Source organism: Ceratotherium simum, chromosome 1, assembly GCF_057802395.1.
Source record: "Ceratotherium simum simum isolate JZ-2026a chromosome 1, ASM5780239v1, whole genome shotgun sequence".
Lineage (NCBI taxonomy): Eukaryota > Metazoa > Chordata > Mammalia > Perissodactyla > Rhinocerotidae > Ceratotherium > Ceratotherium simum.
This window is the reverse complement of record NC_141900.1, coordinates 40,308,357-40,333,778: the sequence shown is the minus strand read 5'-3', so window position 1 is coordinate 40,333,778 and position 25,422 is coordinate 40,308,357. Positions and strand designations below refer to the sequence as shown.

The following is a 25,422-nucleotide window of genomic DNA, read 5'->3' as shown; positions in this document are numbered from 1 at the left end:
GCCTCTTCCTTTCCAAGAAGCTTCCTCATTCTCCCACACTTTGCACCAACATAAGAGATCATGAGCATCCCCTATTAAAACATAAGCTCAGATATCTCCTCTAAGCCCAGAAACCCAGAGATACCCACAAAGGCAAAACTAGACAGAAAACAGAGGTCAAGAATGCATTTCTCTCTGCTTCTCTTACTTTACTATTGGTTTTGATTTTTTTTTTTTTTTTTTGGTGAGGAAGATCAGCCCTGAGCTAACATCCATGCTAATCCTCCTCTTTTTTTTGCTGAGGAAGACCAGCTCAGAGCTAACATCCATCGCCAATCCCCCTCCTTTTTCTCCCTAAAGCCCCAGTAGATAGTTGTATGTCATAGCTGCACATCCTTCTAGTTGCTGTATGTGGGACGTGGCCTCAGCATGGCCAGGGAAGCGGTGCGTCGGTGCGCGCCTGGGATCCGAACCTGGGCTGCCAGCAGCGGAGCACGCGCACTTAACCGCTAAGCCACGGGGCCGGCCCTGGTTTTGATTTTTACTGAGACCAAATGCAAAACAGCAAGATAAGCTTTCTAAATAGCTATTTCCTTTTGAAGCCCACAATCTGTATTAGTTTGCTAGGGCTGCCATATCAGAGTACCACAGACCGGGTGACTTAAACAACAGAAATTTATTTCCTCACAGTTCTGGGAGCTAGAAGTCCAAGATCAAGATGTTGGCATGGTTGGTTTCTTCTGAGGGCTTCTCTTCTTGGCTTGTAGATTGCAGTCTTCTCCTCGTGTCTTCACATGGTCTTCCCTCTGTGTGTCTGTGTCCAAATTTCCTCTTCTTATAAGTATATCAGTCATATTGGATAAGGGCCCACCCTAATGACCTCATTTTAACTTAATTACCTCTTTAAAGACCCTATCTCCAGATATAGTCACATTCTGAGATGCTGGGGGTTAGGACTTCAACATATGAATTTTTGAGGTGACACAATTCAGCCTATAACACCCACTAAAAAATCCTTTGCAGGTGCACCTTCTATTACATCAAAGATTTGCTTCTTAAAGCTACGTTCAGTGGAATTTTAACAAACAAGCAGTTCGTAAACTGTGGGGCCCAAACTAGCAGTATCAACTTCATCAGAGAACTTATTAGAAATGAAAATTTTGGGGACACACCTCAAACCTTCTGAATAAGAAATTCTGAAGGGGCTAGAGACTCAGCAACCTGTGTTTTAACATTCCATCCAGGTGATTCTAATGCATGCTAAAGTTTGAGAGCCACTGTAATTAACCAAATTACAATTTTAACATACTATAAGAGATATTATAATTGGAATACTGTGGTAAGATTCTTTTGTAAAGCAAAGAGCCCTTTGAAAAATGTGAATAATCACCTCCTAATTTTTATATTTTGGAAATTTTGAATTTTAATGCTAGCCTTTTTTTCATAAGAAGGCACCTCCGTATTTCACTTAAGTCTGATGTTCATTCTTGGCAATTATTTTGAAGTATGTATACATAAATATGTGAATATATATATTGCTAACCCATATCTTTAGCTTATTATTTTCTACTAGGTTCACTAGTTACTCTCTCCCATGTTCTGTTTCAACTTATTCAGGTCAAATCCCAATTGCAGCTCCCTCCAACTACTTCTCCCAAGCACTTCTCATTCCTTGAAAGAAGATCTCCCATGCTGAACTGAGCACCGATCAAAATTCCTTATGTCACATTACTTCAGAATTACCAAAATTACAGATTTAAGTGGAGGTCCTTTAAGTTTTTTCCTCTTACATTCTAGAATTACAAATCAGTTCAATTGAGAAGACAGATGCTTTTCTGGCCATTTTGAGCCCAGGATTAGAAAAATTACTTCTAACAGCTACTAAGTCATGTTTTGATTGTTGTTGCTTTAGTCCTAAATATTTCAGCAGCAAATAATGAAACATAAGAAACTCAGAGGTGGCCTGCCGAAATGAATTTTATTCCTTTTGCAGACAACCAGATCTTTGGCAATTTCTGTCTAAGAAAAATTATATTTTGGTAAAATATTCATCCAAAATACAGACACGCACACACACTCACTCATACATGCACGTGAGCACTTTTCTCCCATGAGTTACTAGAGGACAATGGCAGGGCTACTATACTTCTATTATCTAGTCAAGCTGAGAATTCACACCGTTTCTGGGCCAATAACAAAATCATCTTTAATCTGATTTTATTTTTCATTTAAAAATATTTAATCATCCAAATGATAGATGTTATTTCTTGGTTAGTCTTTGGACTAATATTTTCATGGAGGCATTCAACCTGAATGGAGGTGGGGTGTTCTAAAGCTATGCTAACATGGCAGAAAGAAAAATGGAAAGCTAATGACCAGCAAACAAGGCCACTGTCATCACTGCATGTTGAGTTATAGAGATTTATTCTCTAGGACAGTAGCTCTCAAGAAGTCAATGGATCATAGATGGGTACCTTTGAGACTCTGATTAAAGTGATGGACCATCTCCTGAGAATAACACACCCAGGCCCATACACCATTCTAAATACAATATCAGGGGGCTCACAGACCCTAAAATAAGAACTCTCATTGTTATAGGATAGACCTTGAGTCTAGTCTTGGACTCAATCCAGAAATGGAGGATGATGTTAACTCTTTTCTCCAAGGATCTGTGTAAAGATTTTTTTGCAACATTTGAAATTTATATATTTAATTTTCTATTGAGACTTCACCATATAAAGAAATTGGTAAAACCTAGCCCCTGCTCATTGGGAAGGGTGATAGGAGATTTAGATGGTATAATAGGGGCATAAAGACATTCTGTAAGAGTTTAACTGAGAAAGATAACATTCCTCTAAAGGGAGGAGGGGCGCGTAGAGTAGGAAAAGCTTCAAGGTATTAGAGAAGGGGCTTCCAGGATGAGAAGAATTTAAAAGATGTAGTTGGCCAGAGGAGGTAGAAGGGAAGGAGAAAGAAAAGGTATCTCAGAAGAAAGGAAAAACCTCAGTAAAAAACAGTCAGGAGACTGAAGTAGTTTTCAGAATCTCCTTCGATTAAAGCAGTGATCCTTAATCCTGGCTGTGCATTCTAATTACCTGGAGAGATTTTAAGACCCCACCCAGACCAATTAAATCAGTATTCCTGGTGGTGGTGAAGCCCAGATATCAGTATATTCGTGAAGCTTCCCATGTGATTCTAATATGCAGCCAGGGTTAGAAACCACCGGGACCAGAGCATAGAGACTGAGTTGTGTAGGGTGGGAGATGAGACTGACTAAGTAGGTTAGTGTCTTACACTGGAGGGCCTCCTGTGCTCGCATGGCCAGAAGTCACGGAAAGTTTTTAGGCAGGGGGGTGACGTGATCAGAACTGTCTTTGTGAATTATTTTTTGTTGAAAGCTGTCCTGTCATATACATTAAACACATACAGTTTGAGTAAATAGAAATGGGGCATTGACTTTCTCTTACATGTCTAGTTACCATGGAAACAGAATACCATCACTCAGAAAGGGCATGTTTCCAACTTGTTCTTTGTGATTATTGCTGCTCTCTTCCATATGTTCTTCAATGAAACTTGGGTCTCTTTTTGCTTCTTGTGTCTCAATTGTCCAGAATTTGCTCAACTTTTTTTTTCCACTTTGCCTCCTTGGCAAGGGTTTGCATAGTCAGTCAAGTAGCATAGTTGGTCAATTCACTAATGTCAAAATAAGACAACTCTGAAAACGCTTTGAAAAAAATGTGTTTTCTTCTAAAGGAAATAGGCTGTCTGGTTTGAGGCAGAGTGGTATCACAGGAAGAAGCTTAAAGTCACGAAGTGCAGAGTGTGAATCCTGGCTTGGCTATTTGTCAGAAGTTAAGCTCTCTGAATCTTAGTTTCTTTATAAAATGTGGAATAATGCAATCTGTCTGGCACAGGAGTGAGGATCACAGAGAAAATATGTGGATAGCATGTCACACTGGGCAAGTCATAGGAGCTCAGTAAAAGGTAGCTGCTGTTATTAATTAATGTCACTCAAATCTTAAAAGTAGGATTCATAATACGACCTTTGAAAACTCACCTTTTCTTTAGATAAATTCTTTTCATCTCCCAAAATTAGGGGGGAAAAAAATGAGGTAAAAAGAATAAAATTTTTTTAATGTCTTCTTGTTACTCAGTGGCATTTTTGAAAGAGATATTGCTACCTAAAACAATTCCAGTTTTAAAAAGCTAAGATGAGGTGTATACTTCACAATAAAAATTCTAAAATAACATGCCATTCAGATCTGGAGAAAAGAAAAGGTTTCTAGAAGTTAGGATATATTTGGTGGTTTTGAATCAATATGTGGACTATTTTATGGAAATATTAAGACATTTAGTTAGAATATGTGCAAATGGTAATTTTTAAGCAAAAATTTATGAATATTGATAACAAGTATTGTATTAAGCATTTTACATGGAATTTTATTTTTACATGGACTACGTCTGATCTTCACTACAACCCTATGAGGTTTCTTACAGGCTGCATGCAGCCTGTAAGCTGTTTTTGCCTCTTGTATCCCTTTAACCTCTCTTCATTGTTCATGCCTGTCGTCCATTTCAATGACTTTTCAAGAAATCACAGTCCCAGATTCCCATGAATATTGAACCACTTCCTCTCTACAATCTTACAGTCTCCTAACCATGGCCCTGCTGGGTTCTACAATATCATTAGACATTTTGTTATGTACTTAATAAAGATGATACAAAAGACTGCATTCCTTAGTAGTGTTTTACCATTTTAAAAGACTAAATATGGGGGGAAAACAGGTCAAGATGAGTGTTACTTCCCTGCCATTCTCTTATCATTACCACCAAAGATCAATTTCCAGAATCAGAATTTGAGTCTATTCAATCAGAGGACTTCACTGACTCCCTCAATAAAGTTTTATTAAACAATTCATTCTTTAAAAATATTAAGAAAATGCAGCAGAGGTCTTTATTTTTTAAAAAGACACTAAATTCTATCATTGATAGCTTCCAAGACTATGTTTAAAATTGATGCTGAGAACCATCTTTATACATAATTCTTATTTGTTAGGGCAGAATTGTTGAAACTACTTGGCCAAATGAACTAAATTTTAAGAGGAAATTCCATAATGGCCTATTTTCTTTTATACTTCAAAGAATAATACATATAGCAGGTCTTCCAAAGTGTTGCCAGATTTGAATTTCTTAAAAATCTTTCACTGCCAACATATTGCTGGTGTTGAAATACAACCCATGTCTCTCACAGCTTCAACAAACATATTTAACACATTTATGCAAACATTAGTCAGTGTAAACATGACTCACTTAAGTAGAAAGGGTTTTTTAAAATTTTAATATTTCATCACCATGTCATTCCACGGAAACTACCTTGGGGCTACTATGAAGGAGTTTCAAACATCTTCCCTATAAAACATCATTATACATTAGCAGAAACTCCATTCAGTCCAGAAGAATGGCATACTGGCTGGAGGCAACACTATAAACCACATGCAGTTTTAATTAAATTCATTAAAAATGCTGTGTCTCTCAGTAGATTTAAGGGCAGATAGAACCATTTAACAATAGTCAAGACCTAATCCAGTTTGTCAGAACTAATAATAATACAAATGCAATTTCTCACACAGGGACACATCCAAAAAGTTCATGAATGAGCAATTGTGGTGTTATTTTTTAAAGTAATATTTATAAAGTATTGCAAGATGTTACTAGCCTCAGACCATGGTCGCAATGTCTAATTCCAATGAGTTGATAAAAGGTGCTATTAATAAAAAGGCACATTTTGGGCAGCTGACATAACTAATTGATCAAGTAATTTGAGTAAAAATACAAGATTTCACTAGGAAACTCGGACAGGGATGAAATCACTCAATTTTCCAGAAAGCTAGAAGGTCTTGAAAAAAGAAGAGACCACAGAACACTTTTATGTCTAACCAAAACCAAATAAAATGATCCCAACGTACAAATAGGCTTCAGATGATATAATGTGACGAGAGATTTCAACTATGTAGGCAAACCTTTCATTTTCTTACCCAAATATGCCAAGCCAAGGATTACCAAAATAGAGAGGGAGGGGAAAAGTCCTATTTCCTCAGTGTGTTGTCTCTGTAAGGGTGGCAAGGAACATTTTTTTCCCTGCTCTTCAAATTTCACCATACCTCACTACACTAATGCTCAACATAACACTTGGATCTCAAGATCTGGGTTAAATTAAAACAAAATAAGATAAAATGGACCCAGATGAACATAAATTTACCTAGGCTGACACTTCTAGTAATGGTTATTGGAAGACGCATCACCACCAGCCCACCCAAGAATCCCTCTGGCAGCCAAAATCACTGCTTGTCCAGAGCACCTGAAGATGACTGGGACACTATTCAGTTCTGCTAAATGACTCTGCTGAGGTTACCACTGCGCGTGAACTAAGAGAAGGAAACAGCTGCTCAAACTCTCCATCCAGATACTTTAAGAAATATGGTATATTTCTCTGTCCTCTTTTTCTTGGGAAAATAGGCACATCCCAAAACTCATCATTACTCAGAAACCCCCACTTTTGGCAAGGACACTGTCCCGATTCATTTTATGATGGAAAATTGGTGTTACATATATATTTCCTCAGTCCTCCAGCAGCAAAATCAATCTCTATCATTGAAATAATAGTTTAAGGAAAGGCATTTTCCAATCATTTTCTCATTTTATCTTCATAATACCCTCTTAAGGAAAGGGTTGAAAGGAGAGATGAATTTTGTGATGTCTAAACAAATCAAAATGGTTGTTCAAGAGAAAGATGATGGTTTTGTAAGTAGAGGCTACAGTGGAGAAAATAGGAATGGAAGGAAATTGTAAATGGAACACCTCAAGACAGAAAAACACACACAAAAGTGGGTGTCCTCAGCCAGAGCATGTACGGTACCAATGGGAATAATGAGATTAGCGATGCATAAAACAAATCGCACCCTCTGTGAACAGTTAATAAATTATAAACTTATACACAATTATTCATATTTATACACATCTCATTATTTTTGCTTCTTGCCTTGGAACTAATATTATCCAGAGTCCTATTCCATGTATGACCATTAACCTGACCACAACTGCTTACTTAATCAGGAAATGTGAATGGGCGGCCAGGGCCTGCCAAATGACACTAGAGAATAATCAGGTAGAGGGAATTAAAAGTTATTCTCACTTTCTTTGAGCCATCAGCTCAATCCTTCCTCCCAAAACCAGAAAAACATTAGCAACATCCTAAGCCTTCAATACGCCAGACTCAGTGAAAATGACCACTTGCTCTATTGACCTCAAGGAAACAAATTTCACACTACAAGTCTGGGGCTCTTAAATGAGATCAACCCTTCTCCCAGAGTCCAAAAACTCCCTTATTTTATGAAAAGGAAAGCTTCTCAGTCAAATGTATGTTTTCCTACAACAAAATTATCCAAATTGTTATCAAAACTGGAATCCCACACTGATAATTTTATAGGAAATCTTATTCCACGTTAGACGTCTACTATGATAATGGTGATCAGGGTTTTTTTTTGTTTGTTTGTTTTTTAACAAGTCACCAAGTATAACAACCTCCCTGGATCCCTGCCCTCACAAGCCACTTTCTAATTTGCACTGTTGGTCCTGCCATACACAGGTCCAGCACTGACCCACATTTATGAAGAATTAAAAGGAGTCCAGGGCTCAACATCGAGCTGACTTTATTACTGGTTCCACTCTGACCTTGAGATCCACTTCTATAAATGAACTTTTTCCTTGTAGCTAGAATGTAAACCTCTCCCCTCAACATTGGTTACTCTTTTTTGTCTAATTACCTAGGGTTATTAATATTATTGTCAGTACTTGAAACACTCCAGAACAGATATCTTGCCATGATTTTCCCAATACTTGTTGAGAATCTTAGGGGACCAAATAAATAGCACCCAAAGGAGAAATAAGACAAAGATAAAAATGGAACAAGGCCAAAATAAAACTTTCATCATTGATAAAGAATGAGAACATAGCTTATTGATAAAGCCAAATGGACCTGCTAATTGACTTCCTGAATTAGGCAGATTTACCTACCCACTCACAGGTAAGGCCAGACTTGAGATGCCTCCCCAGTTGAGTGTGACTTGAGTATGACTAATGGCACAGAGGAGCAGAGGTAACTTGTATGCTACAGGTATGCTCATTCCCTCAAGCAAAGAGCAGAGCTGGCCTGAGATAAGTCCTTGTACCTCCTCTGGGGATGGAGGCTGGGGGGTAGTGTGGAGCGAATAAAGGGGTGGCAAGACACCAGGAGTATTACGCTAACCCAGCTTCATATGGAAGGAAACACCAGATGTGGGCAGGACGTGCATTCCGTTGATAGATTTCCAGACTATGTACCAAGATGTTGGGGTTTTGAAGGGTCAAATTAATAGCACCACTCTTTACTGTCCAAGTTCTGAATTAACTGAGAAATAAGATAAGGAATAAAACACAAAAAGGCCAAACTCTCATCGTTACTACTGATAATGGATAGGTTGGCAATTGTAACTTGCTGTGAAAGCAAACCTGGACTTACTGCACCTTTCCCTCAGATTCTAGGGAATGTTCCTGGAACAGCTCACGTGTGGCAGAGCAAACACTCTTGCTTATGTCACTACCTCTAACTGGTCTAGGGATGACAATAGTATAAAGAGACCAAATTCCCCAATGCACAACCACTGACAAATTAGCTACATCCAATCAAGAAATGTTGGCCAACAATTATTGTTCACCAACCTTCCAACAATTCTACCTCTATTAGGACAGGAAAAGAAAGGCACAAGAATCAGGAGTTTTGAGGGAAGCTCCTTCTTCCTGGAAACCAGAAGAAGGGAAACGTGGGCATTTCTCTTATACTGTACCCTTCCCAATGAAGCCCAGGTCATATGGTTGAATTTCCAATGCCTTCAACTGGATGTCCCAGATTTAAACCCCTTGCCTGTCTACAATGTATGGAGACCACATGGAGCTCTCCTGCCTCATTTTCACATCCTTGGCACTCATTTGTTTATAACTTTCTTGCTTGCTTTATTCCACAAGAGCTGACCATGCTTCTCTTTCTATTTTTTGGTCACTTACTCTACTTTTGCAGGTCCTTTACCCTGAAACTGTTTGTTCTTTTCTTCCTTACTATCCCCAAAATATGTCTCCTTTTCATTTAAGAGTGTTAACGCTAATTACTGTAGACTAGAGAAAATCAGCAAAGAAAAATAATGGACACTGGAGAATTTCTTTAAATAACAAAGTACTCAAAAGAGTTATTCCATAGTCTATATACAATACAATGCAAACGATAACTCTGAGATTCTCACTGGTTTAAACCGGTGTTTGCTAATAAGAGGCATGCTTGCTTCCCATCTCATGCCCAGGAACATCTTTAATTGAGATGAGGTAGAAAGGAGCCTCAGAATCCTTCTCAATACGGCAATCTAGATAGTTACTAGGAATAGATTTCAATTGACCTTCAAGACATAACAGATTTCAATTTTGGATAACCTCACACTTGCATTTAAAAAATACTTATCACCTACCTCCAGAGTTTATTGATACTATGTTACCTTCACACGCCATTCCACCAAGGCCATGAGATCATGTAACCCTCACCTCTCTCCCCTCTACGGTTGGCCATGATCTTAGGGAGAAAAGCAGATGAGAGTGGGGTTCTATGAGAGTTTGAGCATTTCCACCCAATTTTAACTGAATATACCAACTGAGACTGTTTAAAATAAGAGATTGCACTAAGGTAGTTTATTTTGTATATTTTCCCCTGATGGCCAGTAGTATTAGGGACAGCTGAAGACAAAATAAAGGAGCTGCATTCTCTCTGCACTTCTGATTTATAAGGTGAGTAAATTCCATAGCAACACTACAAGAGCAATAATGTATATAAGTGTGCTGGGCATATAATAAGTATAATTTTTCTCTTTGCCTCCCCTTTTTTCTTCTCATACCAGAGTGGGCATTTTTAAAATATATATTTTTGGCTGCCCAGCATCCAAACATCCTTTTTTAGAGGGGAGTATGCCAAAAGAGAACAAAGTAGAGTCATGGCCTCCCTAATATTATGGGAGCTGGGGGAGGGCAGTGATTCCTCTGCCTGGCCCCTCACAGCTAATGCAGGGCATGTAGCCGAGGCCTAGCTAGTGGACTTCACTACTGCTCTTTAAATCTCGAGGGAGCACTGTCAAGGTGCAGGGAGAAGGAGAGGTTCTCAAGGCAGCAGTGTCTAGGGAGTTTAAATCCTGAGCATAACAGTGAGGGTCTAGTGATAGGAGGTCCAGGAGGCTCGGGTCTTCTTACCAGGCTGAACCGGTTCAGTGGTATGACCTTCCTGTGTTAGCTGCTATCTCAGTCGGCTTGGGATGCCATAGCAAAAGACCATAGACTGAGTGGCTTAAACAACAGAAATTTATTTCTCACAGTTCTGGAGGCTGGGAAGTCCAAGATCACGTTACCAGCTGATTGAGTTTCTCGTGAGAGCTCTCTTCCCGGCTTGCAGACGCCTCCTCACTGTGTCCTCACATGACCTTCCCTTGGTGCAGGCACATGGAGAGAGATGGATCTCTCTCTCTTCCTCCTTTTATAAGGGCACCAATCCTATCAGATTAGGATTCTACCCTGTTGACCTCATTTAACTTTACCTCCATAAGCCCTATTTCCAAATAAAGTCACATTAAGGGTTAGGGCTGCCTTACTACTTTCTATTTCTGACCTAATTCTCTAACTTTTTCATCAATTCTATCAAGTATCTCATATCTTTCCAACAAATCCCTTTTCTGTTTAAGTTAACCAGAGTTAGTTTCTACTGTTTGCAACCATGAACCCAGACTGGTACAGAGCTTGGTATCGGAAGACAGTCACTTGGGGAATTGGTGTTGGTTATTTGCCCTAATAGGGGCTAAAGAAAATGAAAATTCAGTTGGAGTTCAGAAATGGGAACCTGTCAGCTGTAACAAATAGCTAGATAATTTTTCTTCTGTGGTGATCTTTAATGAAGTGTCCATTGAAAAGAAGGATTTAAAGGATCAAATTGTCACTGCTGTTGAATAGTGTGAATGGCATGAAGAATTTAAGGACTCTAGGGTGAGGTGGCTGCTTCTAATGGGACTGGACAGCTTAAAGAATAGATGACAAGCTCAAACCTCTATATTTTAGCTCAAGGCATAGACCCAGCGAATTTCTCTCGTTGTGATAAATGTCTATATAAATGTCTACAAAAATCAAACACAAATTTTAAATTCTGTGGGTTTCTGAACAAAGTCCATTGAATTGCCAGCCTCACTAGGTCACTCATGTGAAAGTGACAGTGCTGATGAGAAAATAATGGAAAATTGAATATAGGGGAGAATACAGAGGCCTGGGAGTACCCCCAAACCACATTCTACACTAAGCCTTGCTTGACAGCCAAAGAAGACCTGCCTCATTTCTCTTTGCATCTTCATCATCTTACATCAGAGTTGAGCCAGCTCTCTGACTCTATCTATAGACCTGATCGTCTCACCTTCAACACAGGGCATCATGCCAGCAGGACCTGGTGAGTAAGCTAGAGTGGTACCTTCATGACCTTGTTAAGACATACGTAGGCTAGAGAAGGGGAAAAAAATTTTTTTTGAAATTATAGGACCTGTTGTTTCAGGAAAGTTTGTATGGGTCCAGTGATCTGGTAAACTCCAAAGTATAAGGCAAATACCTGTTTCTCTAATACTAAGAGTCATAATGCTTTATGGACCAAGCTGGCTTTTGCCATATTCATATTCAAGAACATATTGGCAACATATTCAAGATTTACGTGTACTTATTCATTTCATTTACCAGGTGAATCAAAAGGCTTCTACTTTTAAGTGGCAATACTACTTAGAAATTACGGTCCAGCCAATCCAGTGATGCCCAAAGTATCTATGGCAAATGAAACAAATAGCTCGAAAAGGGAATCCCAGAAGAGGTCCTTAGATTTTAGAGCACTAGTGTAGCCTCTTCATTATGTTGCTATCCTTTTGAGAGATAAGTGTTGGATTGCCACTGGGCCCGAGAAGAGATTAAAGCCTGACCATGAGATAGCAGGGGACTATGCATTATGAATTGGAGTGTTGTCTGAGCCATTTAGCCATAAAGTCAGGTGGCTCCACTGTTACCTCATCAGCAGGGGCAAGTTTTCATTACTGGGTTGTAGCAAACAATCTCCATGAGCCAGTTGCTCACACTCCCCAGTGTTCTTACTTCTGCCACGCTGTCACTCCTCCTTCAGTCTAATGAGAAATGCCCTGTGACTAACTGTCTGAAGAGAAAGTATTTGAACCCGGACTCTGGGAAATTCTAAGTGATATGCTGGCACAAGCCGGAAATGGATGACTGAAAGTACAACCCCATTTAGGGGTAGGTCTGAAGGTCAGTGGAGGAGGAAAACCATTACCATTCCACTTGAAATGAAAAGAGTTTTGATTAGCACATCTCCTTGTCCACTTTAGTTGGAAGAACAGATTGTATGAGAAAAGACTCTGTCTAAAAAATCCACAAGCAATGACTAATGTGTTGACTGAAAGTCACAATTGGAGGACACAAGTGGCAAAAGATTTAGGGAAGAGGTATATGGCGGGACCTTTCAAAATAGACCTAGAGCGACAGAATATTTAAGTACAATCAACAGTCATGCACTGTGAAGGGGGCTCTTAATAATCAGGTGGAAGAGCTGATATGTTCTAGAATGCCGGTCATTCTCCTGTGTCCAGCTGCATAAGTGTTGCTCAGGGGTTTCATAAAGCATCTACAGTGGCAAGAACGTAGGTCATATGAGAACTAGGTTGCCTTGACTCAGGCTGCCTTGACTACTGCCCAACCAGAGATCAACCTAAACCCCCAATATTGGACTATATCTTGAAAGAAGAATCACCTAGGTTGATCACTTTGGACCTTTTCTATCACTGAGGGGGAAATCAACTTCTTTTCACTAGACTAACTACTTATTCTGTATTTTGCCCCCTGCTTGTCATGCTTCCCCTGGGTTCACTGGTCACAGACTTACTGAAAACCTTATATGTTGTGGGTTTGGGCTGTCTTCTTAATAACTAGCTTCTCTTGGTTTCTGCCTCTCTTTTGAACCTGCTTTTTCAATCTTCATGTTGATTCTTTGAGTTACAGAATACCCTTCCATTCAAGTTCTTTCCTGTGTAAATTAACCATAGTTTCCAGTGTTTGAAACTATGAATTCTGGAGCACCTCTTCCTACCTCCTACCCTTTGACCTACCTCTCTTTTATTTCTTCCATATAGAAGAAATATGGCTCATAAGGCAGACAGTTGAGGTTACTGTATGAGCTAAGCCAGATCATTCATCCCTTCCCACACCAATATTAAGCACTATGCTAGGCACTAGTGATACATAGAATTAATGTCCATTATCAGGAATGAGGACCTATGAGAAGGGATGCCTTACGGGATCAAAGGGATTAGATTTGTAAATGAACGTGGGAGAAGCAATTAGTGATCTATGATTATATATTTGCTTGATATCACGTCTATAATTTGGGTATTAGTTGTTTTTTCAGTGAAATGTACTTAGATCATCTACCTGCAATGTGTGAGCCCTGGAGTCAGAAAAAAAATCTCAGAAGCACTTTTGTGTTCTTAACATGAGCTTCCAGGCCCTTTGCCTCAGTTGAGCTTCCTTATCTGACTTCCTGCTATGAAGAGGCTCTTTAAGATTCCTTAAGGTTGTATGAAATACTAAAGAGATGGATCCATCATAACTTTAAAAGGACAAGGTTTTTATTTCATGCAAAATCTTTTACTTCTGAACTCCAGGAATTTAACAAAGCGCATTAATCTTTGACCTAGAGAATGTGATATGTTGGTTAAGTAAGTGGCTAACTCACAGTTAAACAGGAAATTCCCAGACCATCTTCCTAAGATACAACATTCGTTTTCCAGTACAGTACTGTAACCCGGATATAATCTTATTTTGAACCTAAAGTTCACACGATTCTCTAGGGCCATTCTTCTCAATGTCCCTCCCCCTTCTAGAGACCTGTAGATTACAGACATATAGGAAATAAGACAGTGTCTACTGGCACCAAGTCTTGCACTTTGTCTTTTTTATTACATTTCTGTTCATTTTTAGTTGTCATTTAGCACCCTTCTGTTTTTTATTGGAAGAAATATTTTGGATGAATGAATTTATTTGAATGAGATTTGACTGTACCATCTATGGCACTCTGACTAGGTCCTTTAAAAAAATAAGCTAACTTTTAGCATGAGGCTTCTCCTTTAGAATATCAAGACTGGCTTGCATCTAAGCCAATATCTATTTGAATATCTAATCCAAATCAAGAACTAAACCATCAAAGCTCTCCTGACCAATAGCTGAAAAGGTAGTTCAGAGAGAGGAAAAACACTTACCTTTTTTTTAACCAGAAAATTTTGTCTATTCAATACAAATAATATCTAAAAAATAATGTCTGAAATGTATATGTTCTTTAGATAGCTCATCTTTTCTGTCTTTCAAGAGACTTGCCAAGATGATATGAGATTAACATTGTTAAAGAAAACTAATATCCAAAGAGAGGATCCCTCAATCCCTGACCTTGTTAACAATGAGCCTGGAGCCTCTACAGTTTGTTCTAAAAGAGGATTAACACTTTAATCAAGTGTCAAAGGGGATATAGCAGGTATATTTCAGGGAAGAAAAGCATAGCGGATGTCAATATCTCTCTGGAATAGTGTCAGTTCTTACTTAAGGAACAGAAGCTAAAAATAAGATTAGTGTGTATCCTCTTCACTAGGGATTTTTAATTTGCATCCCAACGCTGCCATGGCTTGTCACTAACCACATGGCTGTGATTAAAGTTTAGAGAAAGAGTGCAAGGTCCAGTTGAAGAGCTTGAGTCAAGGTTATACCACCAAAGCCTGTTTTGTCCCAAGTCATCTCCAGGTGTTTTAGGATTGGCTTCCATCAGGAAATTATATCTCTAAGAACTGCCTGACTTCAGATTTAAAGTTCCAAATAAATATTTCTACTTAGATTCTCTGGGAAATGACTTTATTTGGCAATTTTGTATCAAAGAATTATGTTCCTGAGGCCGCCAAGGCGTAGGAAGATTTAGAACTCAACTATCAGCAGTTTAGAACTCCAATCTTAATTCTGATCTCTCATCACTTCATATAGAAGGAGAGGGGAGAAGGGAGCAGCAGAGATGTAGATAAGTAACAAGGAGGTCATACATGGTCTTTGGTAGACCTTTGGGCAGCATGAAGAGAGGGTACAAGGAATGACTATCTCAACATCTAAACTATGAACTATGAAGGGAGAACCCAGAGGGGTTCCCACAACTGCCTCCATGACGATAGGATGAGGCTTATTTGAGGACTTGCCCAGCCACAGGTACAACTTTTCTTCTGTCTCACCATCTAACACTTGCTTGGATATGGCTGACCTCACAAAAAGGAGGAGAATCAACAATGTCATCATTCACCTGGAGGAGTTTTCTACAAGTCAGGGAGGTCTTCTCACCCAAACCCCTCTGTCCAGCCATGGTGAAGTGAAGATCAGGCTGGCTTTGTTGGTCTCAGCTTCTGCACCTGTGTAATGATGGGTTGTCATAGACCCGAGCTGTCCAATACATGAGCCACTAGCTCCACGCAGCTATTGAGCACTTGAGATGTGGCTAATGCAACTAAGGAGTTGCATTTTTACTTTTATTTAACTTTAATTACAGTTTACTTTTAAAAACTGATATTTGATTCGATTATTGAAAAGCTTTTAAATATGTTTGGAATGACAGTGGTATATGAATCTACTTTTTAATTGTAAATTTTATGAAATCTTACAGCTCAAGCATTTCCAATGAAAATTTAGCATTTGAATTAGGATATGCTGTAAGTATAAAACACAAACCAGATTTTGAAGATTTAATATAAAAAATGTACAATATCTTATTGATACTTTTTATATTGATGACATGTTGAAATGATGTTTTTAACATACTGGGTTAAGTAAAACACATTACTAAAATTAATAATGGCTCATTATGTTTCTAGTGGACAGTGCTGGACTAGACTATCTGGGCAACTCTCTCTATATTTGCAGCTTCTGTATTGAGCATATGCTAGAGAGGATGGAAAGCCAAGGTAGAAATTCTCAACCAACCAACCAAGAAAATATTTTTTTAAAAAGTACAAAGGTGAAACACGAGCCTTCTCTAGCCACCTTCCTGAACACCTGTTCCAAACTCAAAGTACTTTAAATGGTATCTCTGCACAGTAAAAACCTGATGACTGCTTTGCTCTATCCTGGGCCAACCCAGGCTGCCCCGGTGATTTTCTCCTTCAGTTCTCACGACTGTGTCATGTTCACGGTAGTTAACGCCTGCACCAGCCTGGGGACTGAAATAGAAACACTTAAGTCCCCTCTCCACACAATCTCACTCTCATGACTTTTCCTTAAAAACCCCATAAAACCCATGTAGCTTTACTGCATGGATCGTACTTCATCCTCCCTGAAATACAATGAGCATTTTCTCTTCCTTCTTTCTTACTCCTCTAGGATTATCTCATTCTTTACTTCTTCCATTGATATCTATTGAACCCTTCCTTTGCACCAGGCACTGTGTTGGGCACGGAGGTAAAGAACACACATCCTGCCCTCCAGGGGATCACAGTCTAAAAGGTGGGCATTTGAATAATAAATACAGCATGATAAGGGGAAAATGTGCTATGCCCATGGTAGGAGGAGGGATGTCAACCAGAAGTGGAATTACCAAGGAGCTGACCCTTGATTGTGGTCCTGAACGAAGGAGAAAAGGAGAGATGGCATCCCAGGCAGGGAGACAGTACTTGCAAGCATATGGAGGCATGAGGCTGTACGGCACCTTGGAAAATGAAGCAGATTGGTCTTTCTTGGATATAACAAACAAGGCATGGTGGGGTGAGTGAGGGGGGTGGCCAACCTGAGGCCACTAAGTTCCCATTTATAAGATATCACGAAGAGGAGAAGATCAGAGAACTCTTCAAAACTATCAACAGGTTGTATAAGTTTCCTCCTTCTCCCCAGACTGGCTTACATCTTTCCAGCAAGTGAAGAAATTCACATTCTTCCAAGGATCATTATAGAACCTGGAGTTGCTAAGATGTCTGGCCTCATCTTTGTCATTGCATAGCATTTGTTGGGTGGCTATTATGAGCCATCACTTATCCGCTGTAATAAAGATGCAGAAGACTGGCTTCCTAACTAACCTCAGGACCTCACAGTCAGTCCAGGGAGATATTAATAACAGGCAAGCGACGCAGAGGTAGTTTGGCAGGAAACCATAACTTTTCCTTTCTTACTACTTGGGAATAAAAAGCATGTGTTTCAAATGTTTTTGGAGTAGAGATATCTTGCTCCCCAAATCAGTGTTTCCTATTCTCAGCCGCCTTTCTCTGCAACTAATGACCTAAGCAGAGAGGGAGGGTCTTGTATTGAAAAAACAGTATTCATGCAGATGTCATTCCTAAATCTTCCTGGTTTAAATCATTCTCTGGAGTGTTTCTCATAACAGGTCATTATGATCACAAATTAAGAGAATGTTCATTAAAGTACACAGTGGAGAAGAGGCTTAAGCTTGGGCAAATCCAAAGTCCCTTCCCCTTCATTTTAAAGAGTAAAGAGACATGTAAAAAAAAAAGAACGCACTAGAACTCCATTAGCTGTAGAACAGATCAATGCTCTGAGATCATTAGTTTGAATATTGTTAAATTTTCCATAGTCGAATAATGACTTAAAAAATAATCAGCATTCCTTCATACAGTATGGGCAAAAATGAGCTAAAATGGATCTTACATACACCACAGCTTTAAATATTATCCATCCAAGAGCCTCACTGTATCATAAAACCCAGTAGTTCACTGTTTCCTGCCTCTGAATGGCTGCAGTTGTCATGAAAACATTGCCGTGGCTCAAGCCCCAAACTGGAAGCCCACCCAAACCTGCTGCGTGGTAGATCCTCGCTGCCGACTGCCCGCTGCCACCTCCCAGTTCTCCCCCTGCCAGCTCCCTCCACACAGCAGGTGAGATGCAAGCACAGGCACTCTCCATGGCCAGGCAGCCGGGCGTCTCCGGGCAGCCAAAGGTCAAGGAATCATCTGTGGTGAGAGGACAATTTTGCTGAACCCAAACCTCAAGTTCTTCTGGCCTAAACTCATCAGAGATTGCTTTACTGTCCAGAGCTACAGTAGCTAGCTTTGAGTGCAAGTCTGTACTGTGGAATTTGAACCGCTGAAACTCCCATCACCACAAAAAAACTCTAGGAATCTTGTTAACAGAACAAAAAGAACTTCTGCTAATAGCTGAGAAATAAATTCCTTCTTTCCTGCTGCTCGGACCACAGCATAATGAGGGCTCCCAAGCTCTTTGCAGTCATAAAACGGAATGCACAGGCTTTCCCTGTTGATGTGTTCCTGTTTAAAAGTTTAGAGTTGATGCCTTTTCATCCTTAATTTATCTTCCCTTGTAAATATGTCTGTACCATTTCCAATATCTGAAGTCGGCACATTTTCAAAAAATAATTCACTCCTTCTCCTATTTCAGTTGTATAACTTTATGTTATGGGTCAAATTTGGGGCTAAATAAACATATCTCAGGCTACAGCTCTGCAAATACCTCTGGCAGCAAATTAACTGAAACAAATGTTTTGGTTAGGGGGTAAGGTTGTTTTTTAATGATCTTCCTGATCTGCCTGGAGGCCCAAGGACAGACTAGTGAACTCCCACAGGCTTTTCTAACTTTGTGTTTTCTGCCACATTAATACAGAGCTCAGGTTCATTGGCGTGGTTGGTTTAAAATTTCACCACCAGAGGGTGCTACTTGTTTGCTTCTAAAACGTTTCAATACCAGACTTGAAAAATGGAAGCCCTGCAACCAAAGAATCCTCCGCAGGGCAGCCAGTGTTACCCAGGAAAGATTTTCAGAAGGCCTCTAGGCAGCGCTCTGCTTCAAGGAATCAGACTTCCCTTTGCTTCTGACATCATGTGTTTAGAACCCAAATTAAAAATCTCTGTAGCTTGCACAAACCAAACTGCACTGATTTATATATCTGCTGTAAACCAAACAGGGAATGAGAATGATTTTTTCTTCTCGTGGCGTGTATTCAATATTTCCTACATAACGAGAATGAACCCAGAATTCTAACATCCTCTTCACCACACCAAACAATAAAATAACATAAACTAAAAATAGAATTTGCTTAGCTATAACAATAATGCTATTCTCTAACAATGCAAACTTCACTTATCCTATTTTAAGTATACGCATATACCTCTTCCACTTTGGTGTGATTTTTGACTTCTAGGAAGCATTTTGATTTATCAGCTTCAACTTCTCTTATTAGCATATTTTTTTTGATTCACTGGGATTCGCATGTTAATTTTCCACTTGATGTTTTCTGGAATGCACAAGGAGGCATGGAGTTCAATTCCCATTCACCTATGTAGAGTTTGCATGGAAAATCTTTTCAAATTATGGCAAGAAACTCTAGTGTGTTGTCATCTCAATTGGCAAAGAGTATCAGAGGTCAGCAAAGTTTTCCTATAAAGCGCCAGATTATAGTGAAGATTTTAGGCTATGTGAGTCATAAGTTCTCTGTCACAACTACTCACCCCTACCATTGTAGCAAGAAAGCAGCCATACAGACATAAATGATCGGGTGTGGTTGTATTCCAAAACACTGTGTTTTGAGGGACAGGTGGTGTGCTGTAGTTTGCTGACTCCTGCAAATGATGAATCTTAATGTACATGCTCTTCTTATTGATAAAATTCAGAAAACTTTCTATTACATCATCCTTTGATGATTTCCCCCCTCCTCACACAGTTTTGACAAAGTGTGACCTCACTAAGTTATCCATTTTAAAGTTCATGGGTCCTTTGGAGGAGTACCACCGGGTGCCCTCTCCAGAGCTTTCAAAATCAGAGCTGAAGAAGCCTTAAGCCTTCGGTGTGTCATTATGTTTGTGTTGTGTGGAGATCTCTTATGGTAAGATATGAAATCAATAAAAAGGATGTGACTCCCCCCCAATTTCTCCAGAGATAATATGGAAAGTAAATGAAAGACAGTTCACCTTCGGAATGATGTGTAGCCACAGGAGTCTGGGTCTCCTTGGAGTAGGACACTACTTCCCTGGGCAGGAAATCCACCTGGGTAACCTTCGACACGCCCAGCTTATGCAGTCTTCGTCTGGAAGTAACAGAGGACAAACGCTCAGAGAAGGAAGGCATTCCTTGTAAAGGTGCTAACAGTAACAAAACAAAGGACTAAAACAAACCCCAAATACTCTCAGCTCCTCAGCACAAGGGCAGGGTCACGAAGTAGAACTGGCCCTGGGCTGGAAGTTGGGACACTTGGGATCTTGTCCCACTTTGGCCCAAATGTGCTGGTCATGTCAGACAGGGCCCTCACGCTGACCCTCAGCTTCTCTATCTATAAAACCAGGGCTCGGTCCAGCTCAGATGAGACCTCTTTCATTCCAGCATCCCTGACATTGCTTGATTAAAATTTATAAAGGTAATTTTCACTTGCAATACAGGATTCTAGTCTTTTAGGTGAGAAGGACAAAAGAAAAGTAATGCTGCTTCTCAAATGTGAAGAAAAGAGAGATGATTCCTTACTGGAGTAAGATGCTCTCTGTGACAGCACTGAGAGGATCGTATTCCAAAGGGGGAACGCTTCTCATTTCTCCAGAAAAGAAACTAACACAGATCAGCATGTGAATTTGTTTAAAGACACATTGATACAGCACAGATGAGTGAAGAGGGTACTGGGCTAAGAGTGATGAAGTCTTAGCTCAGACTTCCCAAACCGTGGCCATGTAAAAACTCCTTTCTGAATATTTATGGAACACTTCAAGCCTTTTCAGATGTCTTTCACATTCATTCTATCACCTGTCTTCACGACACCTCTGTGAAGCTTATGGGCTGATGTTACCATCAGCTCCATTTTACAGACAAGGAAAGAGAGATTCAGTATAAGAGACGTGCTCAAATATACACAACTCGTAAATGGTAGAACCAGGGCTGAAATACTGTTGGCCTGAGTCCTGGTCCAATGCTTTTCCCACCAAGCCAAACTCCTACCTAAGGTTCCTAATGGTGAGTTCTGAGTTACCCCCAGAATCTGAAGTGCCTCCTGAGTCACCCAGGAAACACCGAGTCATGGAGGCAGCACAGTCTGGTGGTTAAGCATATGGACTCTAGTCCCACCACTTACCAGCTGTGTGTGATCTTCAACAAGTTACCTAACCTCTCTGTGCCTCAGTTTCCTCGTTTGTAAAATGGAGATATTACTAGTACTTACTATTAGGATTGTTATGAGTAATGTAGAGGTACCCCATTATATGTATTATATATGTATCACATGTAATACATATACCACATACATATTATGTATATACACATATATCTTAAAATAGTTTCTGGATTATTTTTAATATATAGATTTAGCATTAGTATTGGACATATCCTACCATATTTCTTAAAATTTTCCAGGCACAGAGTAATGTGTGTGTCTCTGAGAAAGAAAAAGAGAGAAAGCCAAAATCCCACATTCCCTAGCTCTCTAGGATCAGTAGAAGCACACCTATTCATCATCGTTTTTAATTACTACTAGCAGATAGCACAACCTCATTGTATTTTTTTAGTAGTAGTAGTAGTAATAAAATGAAAGAAAATGCATACTACAGCTAGGAATTTCATTCTACAGTCTCCCAAGCATTCTAGGAAAACAAAAATTTATTCTTGGGGGCCAGCCCAGTGGCATAGCAGTTAAGTTCATGCCCTCTGCTTCAGCGGCCCGGGGTTCGTGGGTTCGGATCCCGGGTGTGGACCTACACACCGCTTATCAAGCCTTACTATGGCGGCGTCCCATATAAAGTAGAGGAAGATGGGCACGGATGCTAGGTTGGGGCCAATCTTTCTCAGTAAAAAAGAGGAGGATTGGCAACAGATGTTAGCTCAGGGCTAATTTTCCTCAAAAAAAAAAAATAGAAAAAATTTCTTCTTTTCTATGAGTTACTAAAACAACTGAGGTGACTTCTAAGATGTGCACAAAGTAGATACAAACAAACACAGGCTGGTTTAGAGAACAGGCCTAACTGGCTGTCTCTGCAGTCCAACAAGTTTGTAGCCCAAGCTCCACGCAGGCCTGGACCTCATGGGCCTCATGCACTTGGAAGTCTGGACCAGGATGTAAAGGAGGGTCAGGCTGGGTCCCCAGCACTTCCACACAACCTTCTTACACAGACTTAGGGAAAGACATACAAAATATACTAGAAACAAAATTATCAAGTCAAATTACCAAAGACTCAAAGTTTCAAAGTAAGAAATTCAGGTATTATTTTAAAGCCTTCTTGGCTCAGAGAAGAATGTTTTTCTTCCTAAGATGGGTCTTTCTTGAAGCATCTGAAGAAGAAAACATGAATAGACACCCCAGGATTGCCTGAGGAAAAGCTCCTGCTGTTGAATAGCCCAGAGCATCTTTCTGAGGCCCCAAGAGGGTAGTCTTCATCACAAGCAAAGAGACGGAAAAGAAACATGGACTGGTAATGCACCCCACCACTTCAAATCGGGGTCACTCCTGGCATGGAGAGATCACCCTGGACCTTAATATCCCTGAGCACCTGTGTGAGGCCCAGAGATCTCCACAGTCCCCCTAGGAGGCACCTACACCTGCAGGCAGGGATTCCAGGGCATCTTGCTGACAGGACATAAGCTGTAGCCCTATCTTGTTGGGTGACCAGCAGCAGGCACTGGGCAACAGGAGGCTGATCTGTAATTTGATAATCCACCATGGCAAATCAAAACCAACTGGTGAGACAGTATAGCATAATGGTTAAGTCATGGACTCATACAGAAACACAAACTTGGGTTCAAATCTCTGCTTGGTCACTCACCAGCAGAATGGTAGGTGAAAGCTTTGGACAAGTCACAAACCCCTCTAAGCCTCATGTTTCTTATCTGTAAAATGCATACATATCATCGAGTTGCTGTGAAGATTAGATGACGCTAATACTTGCAAGCACTTAGTTTAGCGCCTGGCTCATAGTAAGCGGCTCCTGGCTCAAGCATCTCTAATTTATCGTTTTGACTGATTATAATAATGCTTATATGTGTTTTAAAAAAAATCAGAGAAGGCAGAGTTATGAATGTTCTAAATTAAAGACTCTTTAAGATAGTAGATTTGAAGATTACCTCTGCCAATAAAACGTAAGTATCCCACTCCTAATTTCTTTGTATGGGCACATGTAAAGATTATGGCTGCTTGGGAGAGTCTATTTGCTTTTCCTTTAACTAAAAGTATTATCACCATGAAACTTCTCAGTTTTCAAAACTTAGCTTAAATAAGTGAGTTTATCCCACCAAACAAAATATTTTCTTTTCTCATTGATTATTGAAAAGTTTCAGCCATTTCCTCACTGATGCTGTGTTTGCGAGTTCAGAGTCTCAGCTCAACCCAAGCCATCGAAAATAAATAAGAGCTGAGTTGTGATCATGTGATTCTCCCAATGTGCTGATTGATTGACACCCTGATAAACTTGTGGTTCTCCTGGCTTGAAGGTGAATCTGTCTGAAACAATTTATAATTTTAAAGCAACTTCTCATAACACGGCTTACAGTGTACTGGCAGACTACTGTATCTTGTCATGCAATCTCCAGGTTGATTAAGCTGCATTTATATCAAATGCTTTGTTCTTGGTGGCTTTTTTGCTGTTGTTTTAGTAACCATGTACTTATAATATGCCAAATACTTCACTATCTTATTTTTTATTTTTATGTTATCTTATCCTCATTAAAATTTTATATCATATTCCAATTTTACAGATGAGAAAATGGAGGCTCAGTGATGTTAAGTAATTTGCTCAAAATCACAGTGCTAGTAAGTGACAGAGATGGGCCTTGGCTCTGTCCAACAGTAAGTCCAAGGGCCACGCACTTAAAAACTGTGCTTTGTTGACCTTGTTCTCCTGCATTTCTCCTAACGCCTTAGGACCATCTGCTCACTAACGCACACTCTTACAACCTAATAGAGTAGAGGTCCAAACATATGCGTTCATTTTATAAGCATGGAAAGGATTCTTGATGAGTAGGCCAGGCCTAGATTATTAGGACATAATGGAAGGATCATGTTTCCAAGGTGAGTAATACACAATTGCACCCAGCCCTAGCCGGTCCAGAAAGGCTGGCCAGCAGGCGGTGCCCTTCCACAGCAGAGACCTTCCTCTTAGGTGTGTTCTCCCAGTCCTCAGTTCTGAGTCTCTCCTGGACCAGTCCTGGGTCTGTATGTCTCAGAGGATCCAGAATCCATCCATTTATACAACCCTGTGATAGAAACCTTCTTCAACTTCCCTAAAATATTTCTACAATTCTAGCAGCTGACAAAATTATTATATAACTATGTGTAAGAGATAAAGTATATAGTAGTTATTTATTTATTTATTTTTGTGAGGAAGATCGGCCCTGAGCTAACATCTGCCAATCCTCCACTTTTTGCTGAGGAAGACTGGCCCTGGGCTAACATCCATGCCCATCTTCCTCCACTTTATATGGGACGCTGCCACAGCATGGCCTGACAAGCGGTGCGTCGGTGTGCGCCCGGGATCCCAACCAGCGAACCCCGGGCCGCCGCAGCGGAGCGTGTGCACTTAACCACTTGCGCCACTGAGCTGGCCCCCAGTAGTTATTTTCTTTAAAAGTATGACCACTGAGCATCTTGTTTCTCATTTTTGTTCAAGGTCTTATCGGCTCATAATTCTTTTATTGAAGGGAGCAAATTAAACTACTTCGCAAAGGAGGAAAAAAAATTGTAGCATTAATGTTACTAGAATTCCTTTTCCTTCTAATTTGGCTATAAATTCCATGCTAGCTCTTCAGTTCTGACTCTGGGGTACCTTACCTGCCATCCTACCACCCCTCCCGCAAAGCTCATCCCCTATCTACTGGACGCACATATGCTTCCAGCAAAGCTGCTGTTACTTGCCTGCAAACTTGCTTATTTATCCCTCACTGATTTGTCTCTGTACGCTGGGGCCTAATTCAGTGTCAGGTACAGAGCAGGCACTAAATAAATGTTTGAGCAAGGAAAGGAGGGAAGAAGAGAAGAACAGAAGGAGGAAAAGGCAGAAGGCGTGATACAGAAATATAAATTGAGATGTCAATGATCTATGCCATGGTGGACATGGCATTATTATTAAATCTTACTTTGTATTTTTGCCTTGGTAATTTATTCTAAAAAAAGAGACTTTAAAAAAATATTAAATATGCTGAATTAAATATATATTATGTTCTAAATAACCATAAGAAAACAATTCAAAATCACCTAACAAGTACAATGAAGTCTCACAAATTTGGATTTATTGTGACCACAATTAACAAATATAGAGAAAACCTAAATGGGAGAAGTCCTAGAGC

The 25,422-nt window shown here is 39.9% G+C and overlaps 1 protein-coding gene across 1 annotated transcript in view; it reads right to left on the bottom strand.

The window, feature by feature from the left end:
- DYNC1I1 (dynein cytoplasmic 1 intermediate chain 1) overlaps nt 1–25,422 on the bottom strand; it is a 262,229-nt gene that overhangs the window by 197,878 nt on the left and 38,929 nt on the right. The window contains exon 4 of the mRNA XM_004431372.3: nt 20,082–20,197. Within this exon, the coding sequence (XP_004431429.1) occupies nt 20,082–20,197 (116 nt within the window). The remainder of the gene's footprint in view (nt 1–20,081; nt 20,198–25,422) is intronic.